Raw genomic sequence first — 22,349 nt, 5'->3', positions numbered from 1 at the left:
TGTGGGTACATTTTGGTGGTTGGAATGACGCCCATGACGGCAGGCTTTTTTTTTTCCGGCAGGTACGCAGGTCCAGGTTCGCAGCACATAGACGACTCTTTCGAGGTGGGTCTGCACAGCTACTTCGCGACGACGCGGCGCTACGTGTATGTGCTCATTGATGGCCGCGGATCTGCCTGCAAGGGCGACCGGGTGCTCTTCTCCGTCTACCGCAGGCTGGGCGGCGTAGAGGTCCAGGACCAGATAGACGTCACAAAGTAAGACTGACAACTGCCTCTCTTCTTATAAACCTTGCAGAGAATTATGGCCCTTAACAGTGTGTTTTACTGTTCGAAATCTTCGCGAGAACATTTGGGATCTGAAAGAAGTACGAGGATCACTCCAAAGGAAATGCACACTATTTTTGTAAAAATACAGTTTTCATTCTGCATGTGTGAAAGTTTTACAGTGTGTAGATACATCCTTCCCGCTTGTTTTCAAACTTAGTTCAACCAGTTCCCGTGAGTGGCGCCGTCACAGCATGTCTTCAAGATGGCTGCTACACATGACGTTCGTCACAAGCAACGTGCTGTCATAGGATTCCTGTGCTGTGAAAACGAGACAGTGGGAAACATCCACAAGAGGTTGAAAAAGGTGTATGGAGATGCTGCTGTCGATCGCAGTACAGTTAGTCGGTGGGCAAGCAGGCCCCTTTTTTTTTTTTTTTTTTTTTTTACAAAACGTTTGTGGAATTTTATTTAAACAAATCTGTAGGAAATGTCAGCTGTCAATCGCAGTTTGTTTTTACTTTTCAGATCTACCTAGGTTTCGGCCACTGAGTAGCCAGTCTCAAAGCGTTTAATATGTGCTTACATCTAGCGTGCAAGTAGTATTGTCAAACAAAAGTGCCGGTCAGAGTGTAATTGTTGCTCATGCAAGCGGAGACAGGTGTTTCATGGCTCAAAAACCAAAGCGTCCGACTATCACTCTGAAATAGATAGCAAAAATTTTCAAAAATACATCGAAACCCAACTTATGCCAGGCTTATTAGCAATGTCTTTATCCCTTGTAATTACTCGCAGCGTATTTACCCATTCGGAATACTTCTTGTCATTGTTGGTGTTGGACATATTTGGCTGTAGTAATGTTCAACCATTTTTTGTCCATAATGCAGGAAGAATAAAACACTCGGGAACTGCCATTGAAGGGCTTAACAAAATTGGTTCAGGCTTAACATGTAACCGTAGTATCGAACATTGCATTCGAATTTCCAAATTAGATTTCGTCTTTTGCAAAATTAGTTGTGAGTAAACGCACGGCGCGTAACAGGCTCGCAGCGCTCCACTCATAAGAATATGGGTGTGTGTACTGTGTACTAGAGTTGTGGCGATTCGTGAATGAGTCGTTCATTTGAACGACTCTAAATAAAGAATCGTAAGAATCGAATCGTGATAAGGACGAATCGTCGTTCAAAAGAATCGTAAGAACGATTGCGTGTTTCCGAGTCGTGACGATTACAAGTTCCAAAGATTCATCGATTCTTAGTACGCTATGCTTTGAAGGCAACTTCCGAATCATGCCGAGTCGTACCGAATGATTACGACCGCCAGATGGCAGTCAAGTGGAGGATGCGTGTGAACAAAGGAAGCAATTTTGCACCACCTTTCGCACAAATCGACTCCTCTTTCCTCGCATACTGAAATAAAACAATAGATGCAATCAAATCAAACGTGACCTTCCATCAATCAAGGCATTACACGTATAAATCGAGAATCACACTTGTAACGTTAAATGCATGTTTACTCATAAATTATTTCTGGCATATCTTATCATGACACAGTTAGATTCTAACACCATTGAAAATTTCAGACATGTCCTGCCATCTGTGAGTAAGATGTAGAACTTTTTGCATTCCGTAAGAATCGTGCCATTGCAGACTAGAATGAATCGTGAAAGAATCGTGAACGAATCGTAGGAATCGATTCGCAGTGTGAGATTGAATCGTAGGAATCGAATCGGGAAAAAGAATCGTGATGCCCAACTCTACTGTGTACGGCTGTACGCCAGACTGCTTCCCCCTCTCTGTTCCTCCGGCGTAAACACGACGGTGCTGCCACAGTGGCGAGGAAGAAATTAGTCCTCCTCCCTCCCCTTGTTCAACAGGGGCGACCGGCAGGTAATCGAGGCGCCATGCCACTGTTCCCGAAGCCGCTCCCTCAGAGGTTTGGTTTCGAATCCCCTCTTGGGCATGAATGTTGAGTTTGTCCTAAATAAAAAAAAGGGGGGATGGGGGGGGGCGGCAAATTTGCCGCCCCTCGGAAAGTGCCGCCCCGTGTGGTCGCACTTTTCGCACGTGCCTTGCGGCGGCCCTGGTGATGAAAGCGGGCACAGCAATATTGAGGATTGTCCTCGCAGCGGCAGGCCTCGTACTGCACACACTCCAGACAATGTGCAGAGAGTAAACGAATTGGTGACTGCTGACAGATGCATCACAGTGAATGAAATGTCACGCTACGTTGGGATAGGGGGAGGAAGTATTGGCAGAATACTGAAAGTGTTGGCGTTAAAAAAAGGTTTGTGCCAGGTGGTTTCCCAGGATGTTGACAGTGACTCACAAAGAAACAAGAAAAACGGTATGCAGCGAACTTTTGGAACAGTACGAGATGGTGGAGATGAATTTCTTGGAAGAATTGTGACAGGTGATGAAACATGGCTCCATCATTTTTCACCAGAGACGAAGAGGCAATCAGTTAAGTGGCATCATGCAAATTCAAACGAGAAAAAAAATTTAAAATCACACCTTCTGCTAGAAAAGTTATGGCTTTATGGCTACGGTGTTTTTCGATTTCGAAGGACTCTTGCTTGTGGACATCATGCCAAGTGGAACCACCATAAATTCTGATGCATATGTGACGACACTGAAGAAACTTCAAGCTCGACTGAGTCGTGTTCGACCACATCGGCAAAAGCAGGGTGTTTTGCTGTTGTACGACAATGCACGGCCACATGTCAGTCAAAAAACCATGAAAGCGATCACAAAACTCGGATGGACAACGCTGAAACACCCGCCTTACAGTCCTGACCTGACTCCATGTGACTATCATCTCTTTGGGAAACTAAAAGACTCTCTTCGTGGAACAAGGTTTGAAGATGATGACTCCCTTGTGCATGCTGCCAAACAGTGGCTCCAGCAGGTTGGTTCAGAATTTTACCGTGCGTGTATACTGGCGCTGGTTCCAAGATGGCGTAAGGCAGTTGAGAGTGATGGAAATTATGTGGAGAAATGAAAATATTGCTCCTAAAGGATGTATCTATACACTGTAAAACTTTCAAACATGTAGAACAAAAGATAGATAAAAAATAGTGTGCATTTCTTTTGGAGTGACCCTCGTATTAGAAACTAAAATTTAATTGTGAAAGGCAGTTTATCTTTATTCACGGGAAGTAATGGGTGCTGTCGGCATGGGATTTTCAGCTGACTGCATGTTTCTAGATTGCCAGGAGGCTTTTGGTGCCGTCCCTCACAACTGGCGCCTAATTAAATCGCGTGTCTACTGAATATTGTCTGAACTGTGCCACTGCATTCGAGATTTTCTGCTAGGACGATCAGGTTCGTAAGTAGTATACCCGTATACTGAGGTGACAAACCTCATGGGATAGACAAGAGTGCACTTTATTTCCAGTTTTGCTGTTTCATATACGGGAAGTGAATGTATCAGCGCTACAGTTCATACGGAGTAAGGAGCGAGCGGTAGGTACCCACACTGGCTAGCAGAGGCGGTTGGCCATCTGGCGCTTTCACAGCCAGTGGGGTGAGGTGCTGATGCAGAAATCACTCGTGACGTCAGCAGATACACCAGGGAAAGTACATTTATTCTGGCGCTAATCAAGTAATTGTTATTAATAAATGTTTGCTAACAAAAGTAGCTTTTCAGCAATTTTACAAAGCCATAAAACGTTGATGTTAATAAATAAATGAAAAACTTTGACATAAACGAAGATGTGCGATGTTATGCGAACTATAATGATTGTACGCTCAAATCGCAGACTGTGCACCATAGTCAGCTGTCGTCGATAAGGAGCCTTTCGATCTAATCATGCAGCAGACCATGCTCTCGTATCATTAATAGTTAGCTTATAATCAGTGTGAAGAATTCCATTTACGGTGTTTCTCAAATAACGCACCATAATGCCATCCTGAGTAAAAATTATTTGCACAAAAAAGGCTTCTCCCCTCTTCCTACTCAAGGGTAAATCTAACTTTGGCTCAGAAAGGGGTAAATCATGCTGCCACAAAAGTCTTTGGTCGCTTACCTAATAGCATCAAAAGTCTGACAGATTACCATATAGCGTTTAAAAGGAAATTAAAAGAATTTCTAAATGGCAACTCCTACTAGTCAGATGAATTTTTGGATATAGTAAGTGGGTAATTTCCCCACCCCCCACGCAAAAAAATATAAAAATAGTAAGTGTCATTTAATATTTTGTGTAATGTAATATCTTGTATAGACACCTTTTATTAACCTGACACGTTCCACATCCTTACGAAGTGTCGTATTCATGATCTATGGAACAAGTACTAATCTAATCCAATCTAAAACATGGTAGTATTGCACCTTTAGAATCTGACGGCGCTGCTACGGCTCTGCAAGGGGGCATAAAACTACGACAGCATCTACACATAACAGGTAGGGAGAATTCCTGCGCGGTAACTCACCAAGTCAGTTCAAGGACGGAATGGCTAAATTATCGCAAAACTCGTGTGGGAAAGCGTGGCCAGTTATACTGTACACCCCTTATACCACCATCTACCGACTTACCGGCTAAACGTTGACATTTCTGGAGGTTTAGTACGAGTCGGGGGGGGGGGGGGGGGTAGATGTTTCTTGCAATGGCGAAATGCACGTGTACAGATGGCACTAGTATCGCATACACACGGTATGAGAGGGCAGTGCATTGCTGGAACTGTCGCTTGTACTCATTCATGTAAAAACGTATCCGACATGATTATGGCCGCACGTTGGGAATAACAGGCCTTGAACGCGTAATGTTAGTTGGAACCAGCGTATGGGACATACAATCTGGAAGTCGTTAGGGAATTCAGTATTTCTAGACCCGCAGTGTCAAGAGTGTGACGAGAACACCAAATTTCAGGAGTTATGTCTCATCACGGACAACGCATTGGCTGTTGACTTATTGAACGACCGAGAGAAGCGGCGTTTGCGTTGATTTGTCAGTGTTAGCAGACAAGCAACACTGTGTGAAATAACAGAAGAAAACAATGTGGGACGTTCGATGAACGTATCCAATGTAGAGGCAGCATAGCTCATTATTTCTGCAGGGGACTTCCAACGACTTGTTTTTGTATGATTTCCCTAAACCGCTTAAGGCAAACGCCGGGATGGTTCCTCTGAAAAGGGCACGGTCGAATTCCTTCTTCTTCCTTCCCTAAAGCCGGGGCCACACGAGCGGAATAGCTGCGGAACGTCAGATGCGCGGAAATGACCGCACCGCTATGGCGCATGGGGTAGATGCAGCAGTCCACACGGGGCGGGACGGTGGTGGTGGTGGTTAGTGTTTAACGTCCCGTCGACAACGAGGTCATTAGAGACGGAGCGCAAGCTCGGGTTAGGGAAGGATTGGGAAGGAAATCGGCCGTGCCCTTTGAAAGGGGGGCGGAACGTCTGCGGCTGCGGGATTTTGCCGCTTGCCAGCCACATCGCCCATAGCGAGGCGGAAAACCCGCTGCGGCACACGCAGCGCTATGGGTCATGAGAATCAATTGGGCGATGCGACAGGTGTGCGGAGAAGGGCCGAGTGGCCGTTTGCAGCAGGCAGTTGCGTGCTCCGTTCCGTGTGACTACAAAGTCACTTCCACGATGTGCCCACTAGACATTGAGAAAATAGATATGGAGATTCTGATAATGGAAGTGGAAAAAAGGACTTGTATTTGGGATGTAAGGACCGTGGAATACAAGGACAGAAATAAGAAGGATGCAGCATGGCATGAAATCTGCTGTGCATTATTCGATGATTTCGCAGATCATTGAAGCACAGAGAAAAAATCCGATGGTAAGTTTTTCGTCCACTATTATAAGAATACAATGGGTTAAAAGATCACTCTGAATTGCAACATAGTTAGCGAATTAGTTTTCTCGAACTCGTTAAGTATTTTTGTTTAGAGATTGCTGAACAATGATAAGTGTTGAGAAAGTCCTGCATTTCTATTATTGTTGACATGTTACACATTGATAATGTAACAACAATGCACAAATATAACAATAGAAAAGAACAGCATATTTGGACAATAATATGTAAGAATTGGCAATAATGGTATCGATTCTTTTGCATCGCATGAATTAAGCCACATGATGTAAGATGTAAGAATTGGCAATAATGGTATCGATACTTTTGCATCGCATGAATTAAGCCACATGATCGCCTTGGATAATTACAATATTGGATAGAGTGATAAATCACTAAAAATAGAACATTAAACAAACCAGGTTCAGTAAGCACTGCTCTCAAACGAGTTTCTGGATAGTGTATGAAAGAGTCGACAATAGCTGATTAGTTAGTTTTATTAAGTCTCAGGTGAATTTACAGGTGTAATTACCGATAATAACAAACTATAGCAATAAAATTAATAATACTGTAAATATTAAGGAAAATGCATAAAGAAGTTCATTTTCTGCTCTATGTAACACCTCAGTTTTTGCTGTCCTGCCAAGGCACTTTACCAGCCTCACTTACAAAATAATTTGCCATTACATCTCTGTTTCTTATTGCTGACACACTTCTTCTTCTTTCATCCAAGTTTGTTGCAGTCTCAAATCCATTCGCAATAAATGTGTCTTCAATTTGGTGCCCATCTCTCTCGCACACATAATTATGCAGAACACAACATGCTTTTGTTATGTCAACAGCAAAATCCAATTTCACATTCATGGCTCGCTGGAACACGCGCCATTTGTTCGACAATATGCCGAAGGAACATTCAACGTATCTACAAGCCCGTGACAAACGGTAGTTGAAAATTCACTTCTCGCGTGTCAACATTTTACCACCATATGGTCGTAGTACGTGTTCTGAGAGTCCAAATGCTTCGTCACCAACAAACACATACGGTGTAACTATCCCGTGGCATTTGGTAAGCCAGAGGGCTCTAGTATACACAATGTATTTCCGTTCAGACGTTTCCACATGGTAGATTTTTAAAAAATTGTGCTGTCTGAATCTTTTCCAAACGGGCCAATGTCAACAAAAACGAATCTTTAATCTGAGTCTGCCACTGCTAAAAGAACAATGGAAAAGAAGTCCTTATAATATAAAACAGTGAACCACTCGTCTTAGGTTTGACCAACCGAATGTGTTTACCATCGATTGCCCCTATGCAATTTGGGGAATTTGCACGGATTTGGAATCCATTGGCAATATTCTTCCACTCCTCCTCTGTCGGCTGAGGCAGACACTTGTCACGCAGGCAGGCAGCCCCAAATCGCACAGCACACATTCTTCACTATGTCACTGGCTGTTGACTTGCCTATTCTGTATGTATAGTGCAGATCAACTAAGTGACAACCAGTAGCCAAATATCTAAAACCAAAGATATAAATGCATAAAAATTACGTTCAATATTTGGTCATTATTTAATGACGTTAAAGATTTTAAAGTTACGTTAAATTTCCGTTTCTTTTTTTCTCCTTTGTAGGCCAGAAGGCAGAACAAAAGTGGCGTAACATTAGGGACTATTATCGGAAATATGTAAGGAAAGTGAAGAAATCTGGTTCAGAAGCAGTAAGAATATTAAAATTCGTGTACGCTGACCAGCTGGGGTTCTTGGCACCTGTTTTATAAACAAGAGATTCAGTTTCAAGTCTACAGGAAGACGAAATTCAGCACTTGGAACATCCTTTGGAATTTTCCCTGGCAGAAGACGACACCGACAATCGAGTAACATCAGTTGACGCCTCAACACCTGAGCAGATTTCAGTAGGCTCATCAGTTCCACAAAAGAAAACGAAAGTGAGAAGCGTGAAAACAGATCTTGAACCTAAATTATGCAAATTTCTGGATAGTCCTCCAATTAGTTCTCCGTCCGCTGAGGACGAAGACAAATCGTTTTTTGATTTCTTGTTGCCCACGCCGCGTAAGTTTGATTTAGATCAAAAACTAGAATTCCGTATGGAAGTTTTACGCCTACTTCAGCGCATCCGAAACGCAAAATCGCAACCATTTCATGGCTGTTATGCAGCGTGTCAGCAACCTATGCAACATGCACCAACGCATGCAGTAAGCCCAGGACATTTCCAAACATTATATGCACAAGGAAATTGTACAACCAGCGTGCAGCTCCTCAGCTAGTGCACATGCACTCACAACAGTATCGAGCTGAAAGAATTCTAACGCCTAGAGAACAATCGCCTTCTATTTCACCAGAGTTTATTGATTCTGACTCTCGAGTAGAGGGTTTTTGCAGAAAAGTGAATTAAAAGGAGATACTTTCCCTTTTTGCGTGTCCATTCTGTTAATTTCATTTACAGTTAATTGATGTTTCTTATCCTCAAAAGACAGATTTACATGTAACATTTCATTCAATACCAATAAAGAAAAGAGAATTAAACTTGTTCGTTTATTGACCTAATTATTATCTTTTTTTTTTTTTAAATTGAAATGAAAGTGTTGTTAAAACTAGTGATAGACATTACTGGGTTTCTTTAATTTTAGCTGAGATAATTTTTGGCTGAGACAGGATACTTACACATTAGAATTCACTTACCTTAAAGTTATAGCCAGCATTTCCATTGAAGGTATAGCGAGTCTCATGTTCGTGTCTTGCTTCTGTAAAGCGTTTCTAAGCGTGTGATGTAATTCATCGAAGCTTGAGAAAGACATTTGGAAATAGTTGAAAAATTTCATTTCATCCTCTCATAGCTCGTTAAATATAACGTAAAACGCTCCTTGCAACAACCGACTACTCACTACTGGATGCACCCAGTACTTTCGGTGTATTTTTCTCTTTTTCAGTATTTTTAACCCTACGTATGCCACTACTGCACAGTGTCGAGCATCCATCGCGACTACCAGCTAAAAAAGAGAAGGAGAGAACAATTCAGTCTATTTGCTTGGCCTACTCGCGGCTACGAAGCGAACTATCTTCATTCTAACAAGGTAACCTCCCCATCGCACCCCCCCTCAGATTTATTTATAAGTTGGCACAGTGGATAGGCCTTGAAAAACTGAACACAGATCAATCGAGAAAACAGGAAGAAGTTGTGTGGAACTATTAAAAAATAAGCAAAATATACAAACTGAGTAGTCCATGTGGAAGATAGGCAACATCAAGAAGAGTGTGAGCTTAGGAGCGCCGTGGTCCTGTGGTTAGCGAGAGCAGCATGCGGAGCCAGAGGTCTTCGGTTCAAGTCTTCACTCGAGTGAAACGTTTACTTTCTTTATTTTCGCAAAGTTATGATCAGTCCGTTCGTTGATTGACGTCTCTGTTCACTGTAATAAGTTTAGTGTCTGTGTTTTGCGACCGCACCGCAAAACCGTGCGATTAGTAGACGGAAGGACGTGCCTCTCCAATGGGAACCGAAAACATTTGATCGCAAGGTCATAGGTCAACCGATTCCTCCACAGGAAAACACGTCTGATATATTCTATACGACACTGGGGACGGCATGTGCGTCACATGACAGGAATATGTTGTCGACCCTCCTAACTTGTACACTAGGCGAATGGGTAAAAAGATTCTTCTACTTTGCCCGATTTAGATTTTCTTGCGGATGTGATAATCACTCCCAAACAAAGTGATGAAAACGTAAGAGTTTGTCACATAAACTGAAAATAAAAAATTAAACTTTTCACTCCAGGGAAGATTTGAACCAAGGACCTGTCGTTCCATGGCTGCTTACGCTTACCACGAGACCACGGCGCTCTTGTTGCCACATAGTACTTGATGTTGCATATATTGGACATGAACTACTCAGTTTGTATATTTTGCTTAATTTTTGATAGTTCCACACAACGTCTTCCTGTTTTCTCGATTGATCTGTGTTCAGTTTTTCAAGGCCTATCCACTGTGCCAACTTATACCTAAATCTGAGGGGGGTGCGATGGGGAGGTTCCCCTGTAAGAACATTTCGCGCTGTCATTTAATCGCAAGGTAAACAGTTACCGGGTTGACTTTACTTACTTTCTTAAAAATTGTGTTGATAATAGTTATTTAATGTTTCGTGAATGAAACAGTGTAGACAAGAAAAAATGACACATACAGCAAATAGCTAACTCTGCACCTGAATCTGCAAATGTCTTTTTCTACTTTTTAAAATGATGAACCTCTTAAAGATGCAACGTTAACATAAAGTGTGACTGTAAATGCCTTCATAGACGACATGCGGAAAATAAACACGGCACAGCTCTGCATTGTGAGCGAGAATAGCCTCGAGCGTGGCGCGCCGTAGGCAGCTGCGGCCAAGCGCCAATATATATCACTCGATTACTCGAGACTGGAAAGAGATATGGCTCTCCTTCCAGTGTTAAAAACAATTTCGATATCTTAGCTACAATTCGTACGCAGCATTATATGACCTCAAATGCACCAAACGCAAAGTAGCTAGCGACGACATTTTTTACTGCAAACTTTTCAAAATATGCGCTGTATTTTACTTAATTATGAAGTATCACGACAACCATATGCAGCAGCGAAAAGAAAACCAGTTCATTATCAAGCTGTGATATCAGGCTATAACATGCGTAAAAATAAATTTTTTTCGTCGAATAGTTTCCTCACAATCGAATGAGAGAGATTGCGTAGCGCAGAACACAGACGAACAGTGGTTTTTAATTTTTTACACGAAAAGTATAAGTTGCAATGAGAAACTAACTACATGGATGGATGTAGCTTCCCTTCGTTTACATGAAACTATTTTTTTTGAGACAAAGTAGATGACTAGATATTTGGCTCTCCGCACGAACATTCCGCAGCTAGCCGCATGGCTACAGGACTCTGCGTGTAGCCGCAGGCCTTCAACCGTTGCGGAAACAATCCGCTCGTGTGGCCCCGGCCTAATCCGTGCTTGTGCTCTAATGACTTCGTTGTCGATGGAACGTTAAACGCTAAGGCCGGTATTACACTATCAAATTTCTTTGCCAAATATCTTTGTCAAAAATCTTTGTCAAAGAAATTTGATGGTGTAATAGGAACTTTGTCAAATGTCGTCCAATATTTGACAAATCTAGGACCTCGCTGAAGATTTGATCAAAGAAATTGCTTGTCTTCTGTTCACTGCAATGTGACATGTTACCACATGGAGCGCTAGCTTCGCTGCAGCGTTCTGTCGTCTGTAGTGGTTTTAGAAACATTGCCGGTAAATACAATTGGTGTGTGCCGAGAACTACAAAATTAATAGAGATGTATGAAGCTGATGAGACGCTTTACAACGTGAGGCACCATGAATACAAAAATAGATTAAGAGAACTGTAGATCTGACCTGACCTAACCTAATCTAACATAACCCTCTCCTGTAGCAAGGAATTGGAGTGTTACAGTGAGCCTGTCTTCTGAATATGTAGCAATTCTTAAGTGAATATTATGCTTTGTGATATGAGGATACACTTTACTGAACACATAGAGAAATGTATGCTCATCCATTTTTAAGTAATTGATGTACGACTCGACGTCTTCCACTGTAAGCTCACGTAACAAGTTTTGTTGAATGCTTTTATTCTGTCGTCATGGTAAAATCCATGGCTTCACCCAGGTAAGATTAGTTTTTCGTTCCATAGATCTGTGCTGAGGAGATCCTCGTCGATGTGGAACATGTCATTTTTTTTAAAAGCTGAAATAACAATACTAATAGTATGAATAAATACAATACATCATTTGTTTGTATTAAAAATTTCGTTAATGGAGTAGAATGAGTTGGCCACTAGTAAGTCTTTCACGCTCCTTTTAAACTGATCTTTATTTGTAACTAAATTTTTTATGTTTGCTGGCAAATTATTGAAGATGAGTGTTTCTGAGTAGTGGACCCCTTTTTGAACTAAATTAAGTGCTTTTAAGTCCTTGTGCAGATCATTTTTGTTCCTGGTATTGTATGTATGAACTGAGTAGTTTGTTGGAAAAAGAGATATATTGTTTAGGGCAAATTTCATTAAGGAGTAAATATACTGAGAGCCAGTAGTTAGTATACCTAGTTCTTTGAAGAGGTTTCTGCAGGACGTCCGTGAATTTACTCCACAAATACACGTATTACACGCTTTTGGACTCTGAAAACTTTTGTTTGGTTTGAAGATTTACCCCAAAATATTATACCATATGACATTGTGGAATGAAAGTAGGCAAAGTGTGCAAGCTTTTTCATTTTTATGTTGCCTATGTCTGCTATTGACTGCTACGGTCGCAGGTTCGAATCCTGCCTCGGGCTTGGGTGTGTGTGACGTCCTTAGGTTAGTTAGGTTTAAGTAGTTCTAAGTTCTAGGGGACTTATGACCTAAGATGTTGAGTCCCATAGTGCTCAGAGCCATTTTGAACCTATGTCTGCTAACACTCGAATTGCAAATACAGATTTGTTAAGGCGTTTCTGCAGTTCTGTGATGTGCTCCTCCAAACTGAATTTATTATCAAGTTGTAATCACAGGAATTTAAGACTGTCAACCTCGTATGTATGGTTCCTTTTTTCCCCCACTTCTTTTTCGCATGTGCACACAATGCAATTGCGGTACGTCCAACTGCTGCAGTTAATAACAAGTTGTAGTCAGCCATCTTGAACTTTGACGAAAAATTTGATGACAGTGTAATACCCCTTCTAGCGCTACGTCAAAGATCTTTGTCAAATATATTTGACGGAATATTTGATCACATCTTTGATCAAATCTTTGACAAAGAAAATTCATAGTGTAATACCGGCCTAATCTCCTCCTCCCTTCCCCCCCCCCCCCCACCCCCCGCCCCCAGCGACTTGCGGAGTCCATGCAACGTCGAGTTGTTGCACTCCTCCGGGCGAATGGAGTTCCGACACGATATTCAGAGATATAGAGATATCCAGCAACTTTTGTCACTTCATTGTCTTTGGTTTTCGCCAAGGAAGCGTTACAGGCCATACCATGTTCTTAGTCTATATAAACAACATAGAAGACACTGTGAGCAGCCTGCTTATTGTGTTAACAGAAGATGCCCTCATATGCAGTCTAGTAGAATCACCAAAAAAGATGAGAAGGAAGAATAGCAAAATGATTTAGACAAGATATCTGCGTAGAGGGAATAATATGAGTTGACCCTGTACGAGAAAAGATGTGTGGCTCCCCGCATGACTTCTAAAATTATTCGGTTACATTTTGGTTACACGATAAATCATACACACATATTTAAGAATTTTCGGTTCAGCTACATATGCAGAGATTACAATTACGAACAATTTAAACAGCAAAGGAAAATGTTGTGAGGAAGGCTAACCAAAGACTGAATTTTATTGGGGGAACACTTGTAACGTGCAACAAATCTGCTAAAGAGACCGACAACACTGCATTCATTTACCCGTTTCTGAACTATCGCCGCATGATGTGGGATTCTTACGAGATAACATTGACGGAGGACATCAGATAAGTTCAATGACATACAGCTCATGTTGTATTATCGCGAAACAGGGAGAAGAGTGTCACGGATATGATAACAGAATTATGGCGGAAATCAATAAGGTGTTTTTCTTTACTTTGGACATAAATACTTTCGTTGGGTCTTCTACCATGTTAAGTTCAATAGTATATTCTTGTCTTTGTCGATAAATTTGCTTTGTTATACTCCTAATAACGCGTTTCGTTTTACCAGCATCATCAGATACATCTGTTGCACAAAGAACTACCATTAAAATGGATGAACAGACTTTTATTTAAAAAAAAACTACGTTTAGAGTCATTGTGGTGATGCGTAATTTGTGTTACAGACCTTATGGAGGCATGAAATCTAGTCAGGTAACATATTAACAGCATCACGGACCAAACTGGCTCTCGTCGTGCGGTGCTTTACAAAATAAACAAATTCGGCCACCAAATCGCTGAAGTAAATGGGGTATATTGCATATTATTTCCCGTATTATGTTAATATGAAGCAATTATTCTCACCACAAGTATTACAATTACAAGCTATTCATAGTACATTATAAAACACGTTATTACTGTACAGTAAACGTTATCGTGCGTAAAAAAGTATTTACTAAAATTACAATTAGTACATGTGCAGTAGAAAACATATTACTACAGTATTAATAGCATAAACCGTAGCTAATCGTGTTGGATGGACAGAGGAGAAGGGAAATTTATTTTGAGGTCGGGAGAAGAGAAGAAAGGACCCTATATATGACATCCTAAATAGAGGACCATATAAAAAACATTAATGACAGCACTAACTGAATGATACTGAACGGTACACACATGCTACTACACATTGTAACACAACTGTAGATATTGTCTTCAGTCTAACATTTTTTGAGATTTATGTACAGTAAACCACTTACCGATACTCGTGTAGCAGCGCTTTCTTCTGCATTATTTCATTTCAATGATACGTAATGACGGTCGCGTATGTCACGTGGGACTGGGGATTTACGTTCCTGTAATCGCGCACCTAGTATGGCGCAGCGCACATACTGTCGATGCACTGTTTTTGTTTTCATGGAATACCTGGGCAAAGCTACGTAATTACATTACACATATTTTATGTTAAGCGTTAGTAACTGGTTTATTGCACACTATTGTATTACTGTAAACATTGTTCTTTTTTTTTTAAGTCTGTTCATGCATCTCTTCGTACTACACATTTACATGCTGTTAAAATGGAATGTGCAAAAAGGATTGTAATAAAAGAATTTAGCTGATCAAGACCTAAGTAAATTATTGAGAAAGGTGTTTTTCGTTGCGGTGAGATCTTTTCACGAAATTTGAATTCCGAACTTCCTTCTTCGAAAGCCAAAGTGTTTTGTTGAGTCCCACGTATGTAGAGGAGAAACCATCGTGATAAACTAACAGAAGTAAGAGCTCGCACAGAAAGATTTAGATATACATTTCTCTCACGTGCTATTCGAGTTGAATGATAGATAAATAGTCTGAAAGTGGTACTATACAACTTCTGTCAAACACTTATCTGTAAACTACAGAATAATTACTAAATTTTGATCTCTTTGTGTGAATCCTGTATCTTGTAAAGGGAAACTGTTGGAATTTGCGCAGCTGAATAAGTATTAAGGAGAAAAAAGGACATTTTACTAATAACTATATTTGCACATTCAAGAACAAATAAAAATTTACAGCGAACACAACAGAATAATTAGCGCACACAAAGAGTGTTAGACAATGCCAAAGAGGTCTATTTTACACAGTGCACTTTGCGCCGTCACACACGAAATATATTGTTCACACAATTCCAACACCCCTCCTTGAAGTTATATTTTGTGTGTTGCTTCCACAAGATAAACCAAATAGTCCCACAATCTTCTCAAACTTCTCCCTTTCCAAGGGTTTGGTCAGAAGGTCAGCTAACATGTCTTCTGTGCGCAGATAGTCCACGGCAATGTTCTGTCGCTCTGTGTGGTTCCGAATGAAATGGTGCCGTATATCAATATGCTTTGTCCTAGCACTAGTAACATCATTTTTAGCTAGGTTTATGGCTCCCTTATTGTCACAGAAGATGGTTGTAGGTTCCTCAATTAAATTGGGTTCTATTTCACTTATTAATGTTCGTAGCCATAATGCTTCCTGTGTGGTGTAAGATAGTGCCATATACTCGGTCTCTAAGGTGCTCAATGCAACAATTTTTTGCTTTTGACAGGACCATGATGTGAGGCTCCCCATTAATTTAAAACAGCAGCCAGTGGTGGAGTATCTGTCTCCCAATTCACTCCCTCAGTCCACATCGCTATATCCCTCTAGTTTTGCGTTACCATCTCTATAGTATTTTAAATCATAGTTTGAAGTTCCTCTTAGGTGTCGGAATATCCTCTTTACAGCTTTCCAGTGTTTTTCCTTTTGGTCTCTGCAATATCTCCTCACTGCATTGGTGCCAAAAGCAATGTCGGATCGTGACGTTTGAGACAAATATAACAGACTCCCTACTGCTTCTAAATAAGGAACATTCTTCTCACATTCCACATCAGTCTCATTTACACTTAACTTCACTCCTACTTCCATTGGAGTACTTATGAGTTTGCAATCACTCATGCCAAATTTCTTTAATATTTTTTCCGTGTATGATGATTGACTTATGCTTAATTCTTGTCTTTCTTCATCCTTAGTAATCTGCATACCTAAATTACGTTTGACTTCTCCCAAATCATGCACCTTAAACTTGGTTTGCAGCTGTTTCTTGAAAATTCTCATTTGGCCTTCACTTACAGTCAGGATAAAGAAATCGTCCACCCATATCGCCATTATTATTATTTCTTCTTTTCTCCCTTTATAGCAAATGCTGGGATCTGCCTTGGATTGCTTCATATTCATATTTATTAGAGTTTCATGTAGACATCGATTCCAGCAACGCCCACTTTGTTTAAGTCCATAAATACTTTTTCTCAGACGTCAAATCTTTTTACTTTCTGACCTGGTTTTTATGGCTTCCCTTGGTGGAATGACATATATTTCCTCCTCCATTTAAATACGCCGTTTTAACATCCATATGATGAATTATTAAATTTCGTTTTACTGCCAAGGCTAAAAGATATCTCAATGATGCATACTTGACTACAGGTGAAAAAGTTTCTCCGTAATCTACCCCTTGTTTTTGTGAATATCCTTTTACCACAAGTCTTGCTTTGTATTTTGGTGATGAGCTTTCAGGGTTCTTCAAATTGAATACCCATCTTGCCTGCAGTGGTTTCTTATCTCCTGGCATATCTACCCATTCAAAGGTTTCGTTCTGATATAAAGATTCTAATTCTCTCTTCATCGCTTCTTTTCATTCTTGAGAGTTTGGGCCACTCATTGCTTCTTCTGCTGTTCTTGGCTCATCATTAAAAGACTGTGCTGTATACATCTCAAAATTCGGATTTTCCTTCGGTTTTGGTACACGAGAAGAACGTCTTACATTGTTTTCTTCATTTTTTCATCCTCTAACTCATTGTCATCATAATTTGTATCCATTTGTCCTTGGCTGTCGTCTTCCTCTTCTTCACTTTCTATTTCCTCACACAAGGTTTCACCTTCTGAAATAGGTGCAGTTGACTTAGTGGTTTTGCTCTTTTTTGATTCCTTTCTATTTTCAAAGAATATTACATCTCTACTTGTGACAATCTTTTTAGTCAATGGATCCGTTAATCGGTAGCCCTTTGAATTTTAACAATAGCCTACAAAAATATACTTTTTAGCTTTCGGATCCCATTTTCCTCTTAGCTGTTTTGGAATATGTGCCATTGCATCACACCCAAAAACCCTTATATTGCTTAGATCAGGTTTCTTTCCTATCCATATCTCATAAGGGGTTCTATTCTTTAATGCTTTTGTAGGTGATCTATTGTTCAAATATACAGCTGTTGACACTGCCTCTGCCCAAAAATCTTTGGATAATTCAGCGTCAGTCATCATGCTCCTTGCTTTCTCAACAATGGTCCTATTAGCCCTCTCGGCAACCCCATTTTGAGATGGGCTGTACCTTATGGTAGTTTGATGCCTGATTCACTTTTCTGCCAGAAGTTTCTTCAATTTATGGTTAATATATTCTCTCCCATTGTCAGAACTGATGATCTTGATCTTCTTTCCCGTCCACCTTTCAACCATATTGCAATATTCCTCAAAGGTATCTCTCACTTGGTCTTTAGAACTAAGAAAATAAACATGAGTATATCGTGAGTAATCATCAATAAACGTAAGAAAATAATTACTCCCACCTATGGATTCACACTCCATCGGGCCACATACATCTGTGTGGATTAACTGTAAGACTTCTGTGGATTTACTCTTACTAGTCTTGAAGGGTAACCTTGCTTGTTTTCCCTTTATACATGTCTCACAAGGACCCTCGGACACACTAAAATTCTGTATTCCCTTTACCATATCCTTTATTGTAGACATACTCTTTCTATTTAGATGTCCAAGCCTCCGGTGCCATAAAAAACCTTCTGCTGAGTATACTGAATCACTAACATTTTTATGTTTACTGTCAATGGTATCCAACTTAAAAATACCCCTTTCGTTACTTGCTGTAGCTATAACTTCACCACTTTCACTGATTACTCTTGCACCCTGCATGTCAAAAGTGACTGTATTTCCTTTCTTGACAATTTTCCCTACAGACAGCAGGTTAGTTGCCACATTTTTCACATAATGAACATTGTGTGCTGTAACCATATCTGATTCACCATTTACACTTACATGTAGATCTAGTTTCCCAGCCAGGTGACACTGGAGCTTGTTGCCATCAACAGTAGATATTCCCATATGAGTCTTATCTTTAATGTCATAAAGAAGTGATTTATCTTTAACAATATGCACAGATGCACCTGAGTCTAAAATCCATTCCATATCACGATTACTCATCCCACCAAAAGAATAAAAACATGAGAGGGCCTTACCTTTGTTATTGGTCCTTCTCTCTGGGCTCTCAGTAAGATGCCTCTTTTGCTGAGTGTCTGATCTTGGGCTTACTTTTTCTTTGCACTGAGACGCAATATGTCCCATCTTCTGACATTTATAGCACCTCACCGATTTCTTCTTTTTGTTTTTTGAGTAGAGAGCAGACGCACCTTCCTTCTCCAATGTACAACAGCTTGGAGCACTCTTTACGTCCTGCAGGATTTTCACCTTAACACTGTCGCCTGTGATTGGTATACCCGAGCTTTCAAGTCCCATAATCATAGGTGCATACCTTTCGGGCAGTCCTGCCAACAGCAATGTTCCTATCCATTCGTCAGCGATCTCGAATCTGATGTTTCTCAGTCGGTTCGACGTGGTTATTATTTTGTTAACGTATTCGTCTACACTCTTACATTTGCCCAGACGAGTGGTAATTAACTCGCGTAATAATCCTACTTTTCTCGTAAGACCACCATCCTCGAATGCACTTCGTAAATTGTCCCAGACTTCTTTCGCTGTAGCAGCTTTTTCAACGTGAACATAATTCACCGAATCAATCAGTAATATCAATTTTGATTTTGCTTTCCCATCCTTATTTGAATAATTCTGATCTGTGGATTTCATTGTCCCATCTACCACGTCCCATAGGTCGTCTAAACGTAAATACGCTTCTACTGCGAACTTCCAGGTTGCATAGTTTTCGCGACCTATAAGTCTTTCAATCTGTGGAATTTGTGCCACACTCATTCTTAACGGTAACTTGCTTTTTATTGCCGTAAAGAACACCGAAAAATAATGCGGAAAAAAATTGCGATCGTCTTGTAAGGATAACTCGCACTTCACGTAAATTGGAACTTTTCCAATACTTTCTCCCTACTATTTTATTCATATACTTATTCCAAATGCAGCCTGGGCCCATAACCTATTGGAATCTGCGCAACTGAATAAGTATTAAGGAGAAAAAAGGACATTTTACTAATAACTATGTTTGCACATTCAAGAACAAATAACAATTTACAGCGAACACAACAGAATAATTAGCGCACACAAAGAGTGTTAGACAATGCCAAAGAGGTCTATTTTACACAGTGCACTTTGCGCCGTCACACACGAAATGTATTGTTCACACAATTCCAACAGAAACAAATCAGGCAATACAATTTTATTTCGTTAGTACCGTTTTTGTACCTACCTGAAAATTAGGCGTATTGAGCGTGTAATCGGTCGACTGCATCACTTTGATTACTCTACCAAGGGTAACGGTTTTGTACGCTAGGAAAGAAAGTACTTTACGCTCCCTGGTTGATCTCCTGTAGTCCATTCTGCGCAGGGAAAATTCGATAAAGAAGGCATGTCACGGATGCTTCGCTCGTCTGCTAAGACCAATCATGTAACTCCATTTTATTTTCGTTTCTGTGGCAACTCATCAGCGTTGCCACAATTCTACGACAATATGGCTGTCAGCCATTGTTTCGGCAACCTTTTTTTACGCTTTGCGGCAACAGCGCTGAATGCTTTCAAGGATCTCCACTCGCCGAATGGAGTATAGGACACTTTATATGCGTTAGGTGCAACATGGTTCACCGATCCTTATCCCGCAGCCAGACAAAGATTACTACCCCATAACACGAATTGTAGACCTGGCTACTTTGACGGCACCGTCGTATTTAAGCTCGAGAAGGAGGGAAGACGCTAGAAGCATACTCTCCATTATTCTTTACAGTAGAACACAGCCACATGCTGCATTTTTGTACGTGTCACTGTATTAAGTGGCCACTGAGAAGAATATGTGATATGGGACGCACAGTATATTTCTCCTATGCTGTTCACGACGCTTCGCCGGCAGTTTCTGTAGAACCACATTTCCCAGTGATGTCGCTATCTTACTCAGCTTGGAGTGTCGGTACGTTGTATGGTGCCACAATCGAGGACGATGATGTCGAGAGAATGTTAATATTTAGTTCCCCCTTCCGTCAAAGTATCTCTCGTCCAGAAGTCATTACACAATTTTTTGATTTGACAACCCGCTTTTCCACAGTCTTATAACATAACAGTACTTGTAGTTGATGCCACGGAGATGCTCATGCTCCAGTGATGCTGGCACGATAGCTCAGAGTGCTCGGTCAGAAGGTGAACTGTCCTCTGTAATAAAAAAAAAAAAATATGAGTGAACGGATCAACAGTGAATTTGAATGGATGTACTCGGATGTCGCCCTGAAGAAATGCAGCCAGCCATAACGAACAAAATGAGATTTTTTTTAAGTGTTTAGCACTTGCGGCCAATGCGGAAATCAGACTTTTTTGGGGTGGAAAGGCCTCGTGCGCCGGGTGAGAAGTTGTCCTGTCGAAATTTAACATATTGAGCACCGTGTCTGTAGTATAATAATTATAAGGCTTTATCTTTCGAACTATCTATGAAATTTATCATGTAAACAACAACAATAACGTCACAAGAATGGTTTTAAAAAGTTTGTTTAATTCAAACCTGTAGCGGTTTCGGATGTATTACAAATTCATCCTCAGACGGCTGGGTGCTGGTTAAATTAGAAACCTTACAAATGAGAAGCTGACTTCTCATATCACTAAAGTGGCGTCACATCCACAGACCAGCACCAGTCTGGCTGACAACTGACTTTTATCAGGAGGAGCAAAAGCATCAACCGTTATTTCTGTTCAGCTCTGAGAGCACGATGGTTGACGCATTACTGATTCGGATCCTTCGCGAGACTACAGACCAGTTCCATAGCTCTACAGGATATGGTGGCGGTAGGAGGGGAACCATTTCCTTATTCCACCCAGCAGTGTGAGCTTGGATCCCACGCTTATGTTAACAGTAATTCACAATGCACGTACAATTAATTGCCGTTTCTCCGTCACCTGACCGTTCTGACCTCCCACACTATATTTAATGCTTCGAATTAATTATTTAAATTCTGTGTCTGCTGATTTTCAGAACATATAATTCGTCCTTCGTAACAGCACACTGAAGAAACAGGGTAGAAAGCTCAGAAATGTAGATTGAATAACATAATTGCTCCGTAGCTGGTAAAATTCTTTTTCGTTGTTTCTCGTGATTCACGTTTAGGGGTGTTCTTTCTCGCTTTCCTGAAGAATATTGACAAAATACACACATCAAAAAAGTTTTGCATTACCCCGGCTCCCAGAACTCCTGAAGATAGACGTTGACTGTAGATATTGTATCACAGACACAGTCCCCTTGACCGTTCAGATATGTCACTAAAACCGCCCAAAGATGTAAACAACCATGCATGAGCAGCACCTATAAGACGAAGCGGGTCCGACAGCCGATCAGTTCCAGTCATTCCACCAGGAAGGAGGTACAGGGCTCGTGTTGTCTGCAGTTCAACCATGACTAGACGGTCAATACCGCGGTTCGATCGCGTCTTCTTGTTCCAAGAAGGGCTCTCAACAAAGGAAATGTCCAGGCGTCTCGGAGTGAACCAAAGTGATGTAGTTCGGACATGAAGGAGATCCAGAGAGACAAGAACTATCGATGACATGCCTCGCTCATGCCGCCCAAGGGCTACTACTGCACTGGATGACCGCTACAAACGGTTTATGGCTCGGAGGAACCTTGACAACAACGTCACCATGTTGAATAATGCTTTTCGTGCAGCCACAGGACGTCGTGTTACGACTCAAACTGTGCGCAATAGGCTGCACGATGCGCAACTTCACTCCCGATGTCCATGGCGACGTCCATCTTTGCAACCTTGACACCATGCAGAGTGGTACAGATGGGCCCAACAACATGCCGAAAGGACCGCTCAGGATTGGCATCACATTCTCAT

At 41.0% G+C, this 22,349-nt stretch overlaps 1 protein-coding gene across 1 annotated transcript in view; it reads left to right on the top strand.

Annotated features, from left to right (window-relative positions):
• LOC126191548 (venom dipeptidyl peptidase 4-like) overlaps nucleotides 1-22,349 on the top strand; it is a 303,127-nt gene that overhangs the window by 219,346 nt on the left and 61,432 nt on the right. The window contains exon 13 of the mRNA XM_049932457.1: nucleotides 63-257. Coding sequence (XP_049788414.1) covers nucleotides 63-257 — 195 coding nt within the window. The remainder of the gene's footprint in view (nucleotides 1-62; nucleotides 258-22,349) is intronic.

This window comes from Schistocerca cancellata, chromosome 6, assembly GCF_023864275.1.
Source record: "Schistocerca cancellata isolate TAMUIC-IGC-003103 chromosome 6, iqSchCanc2.1, whole genome shotgun sequence".
NCBI classification, from domain to species: Eukaryota; Metazoa; Arthropoda; class Insecta; order Orthoptera; family Acrididae; genus Schistocerca; species Schistocerca cancellata.
Note: the sequence above shows the minus strand (reverse complement) of the source record. Positions and strands in the feature narration are given on the sequence as shown.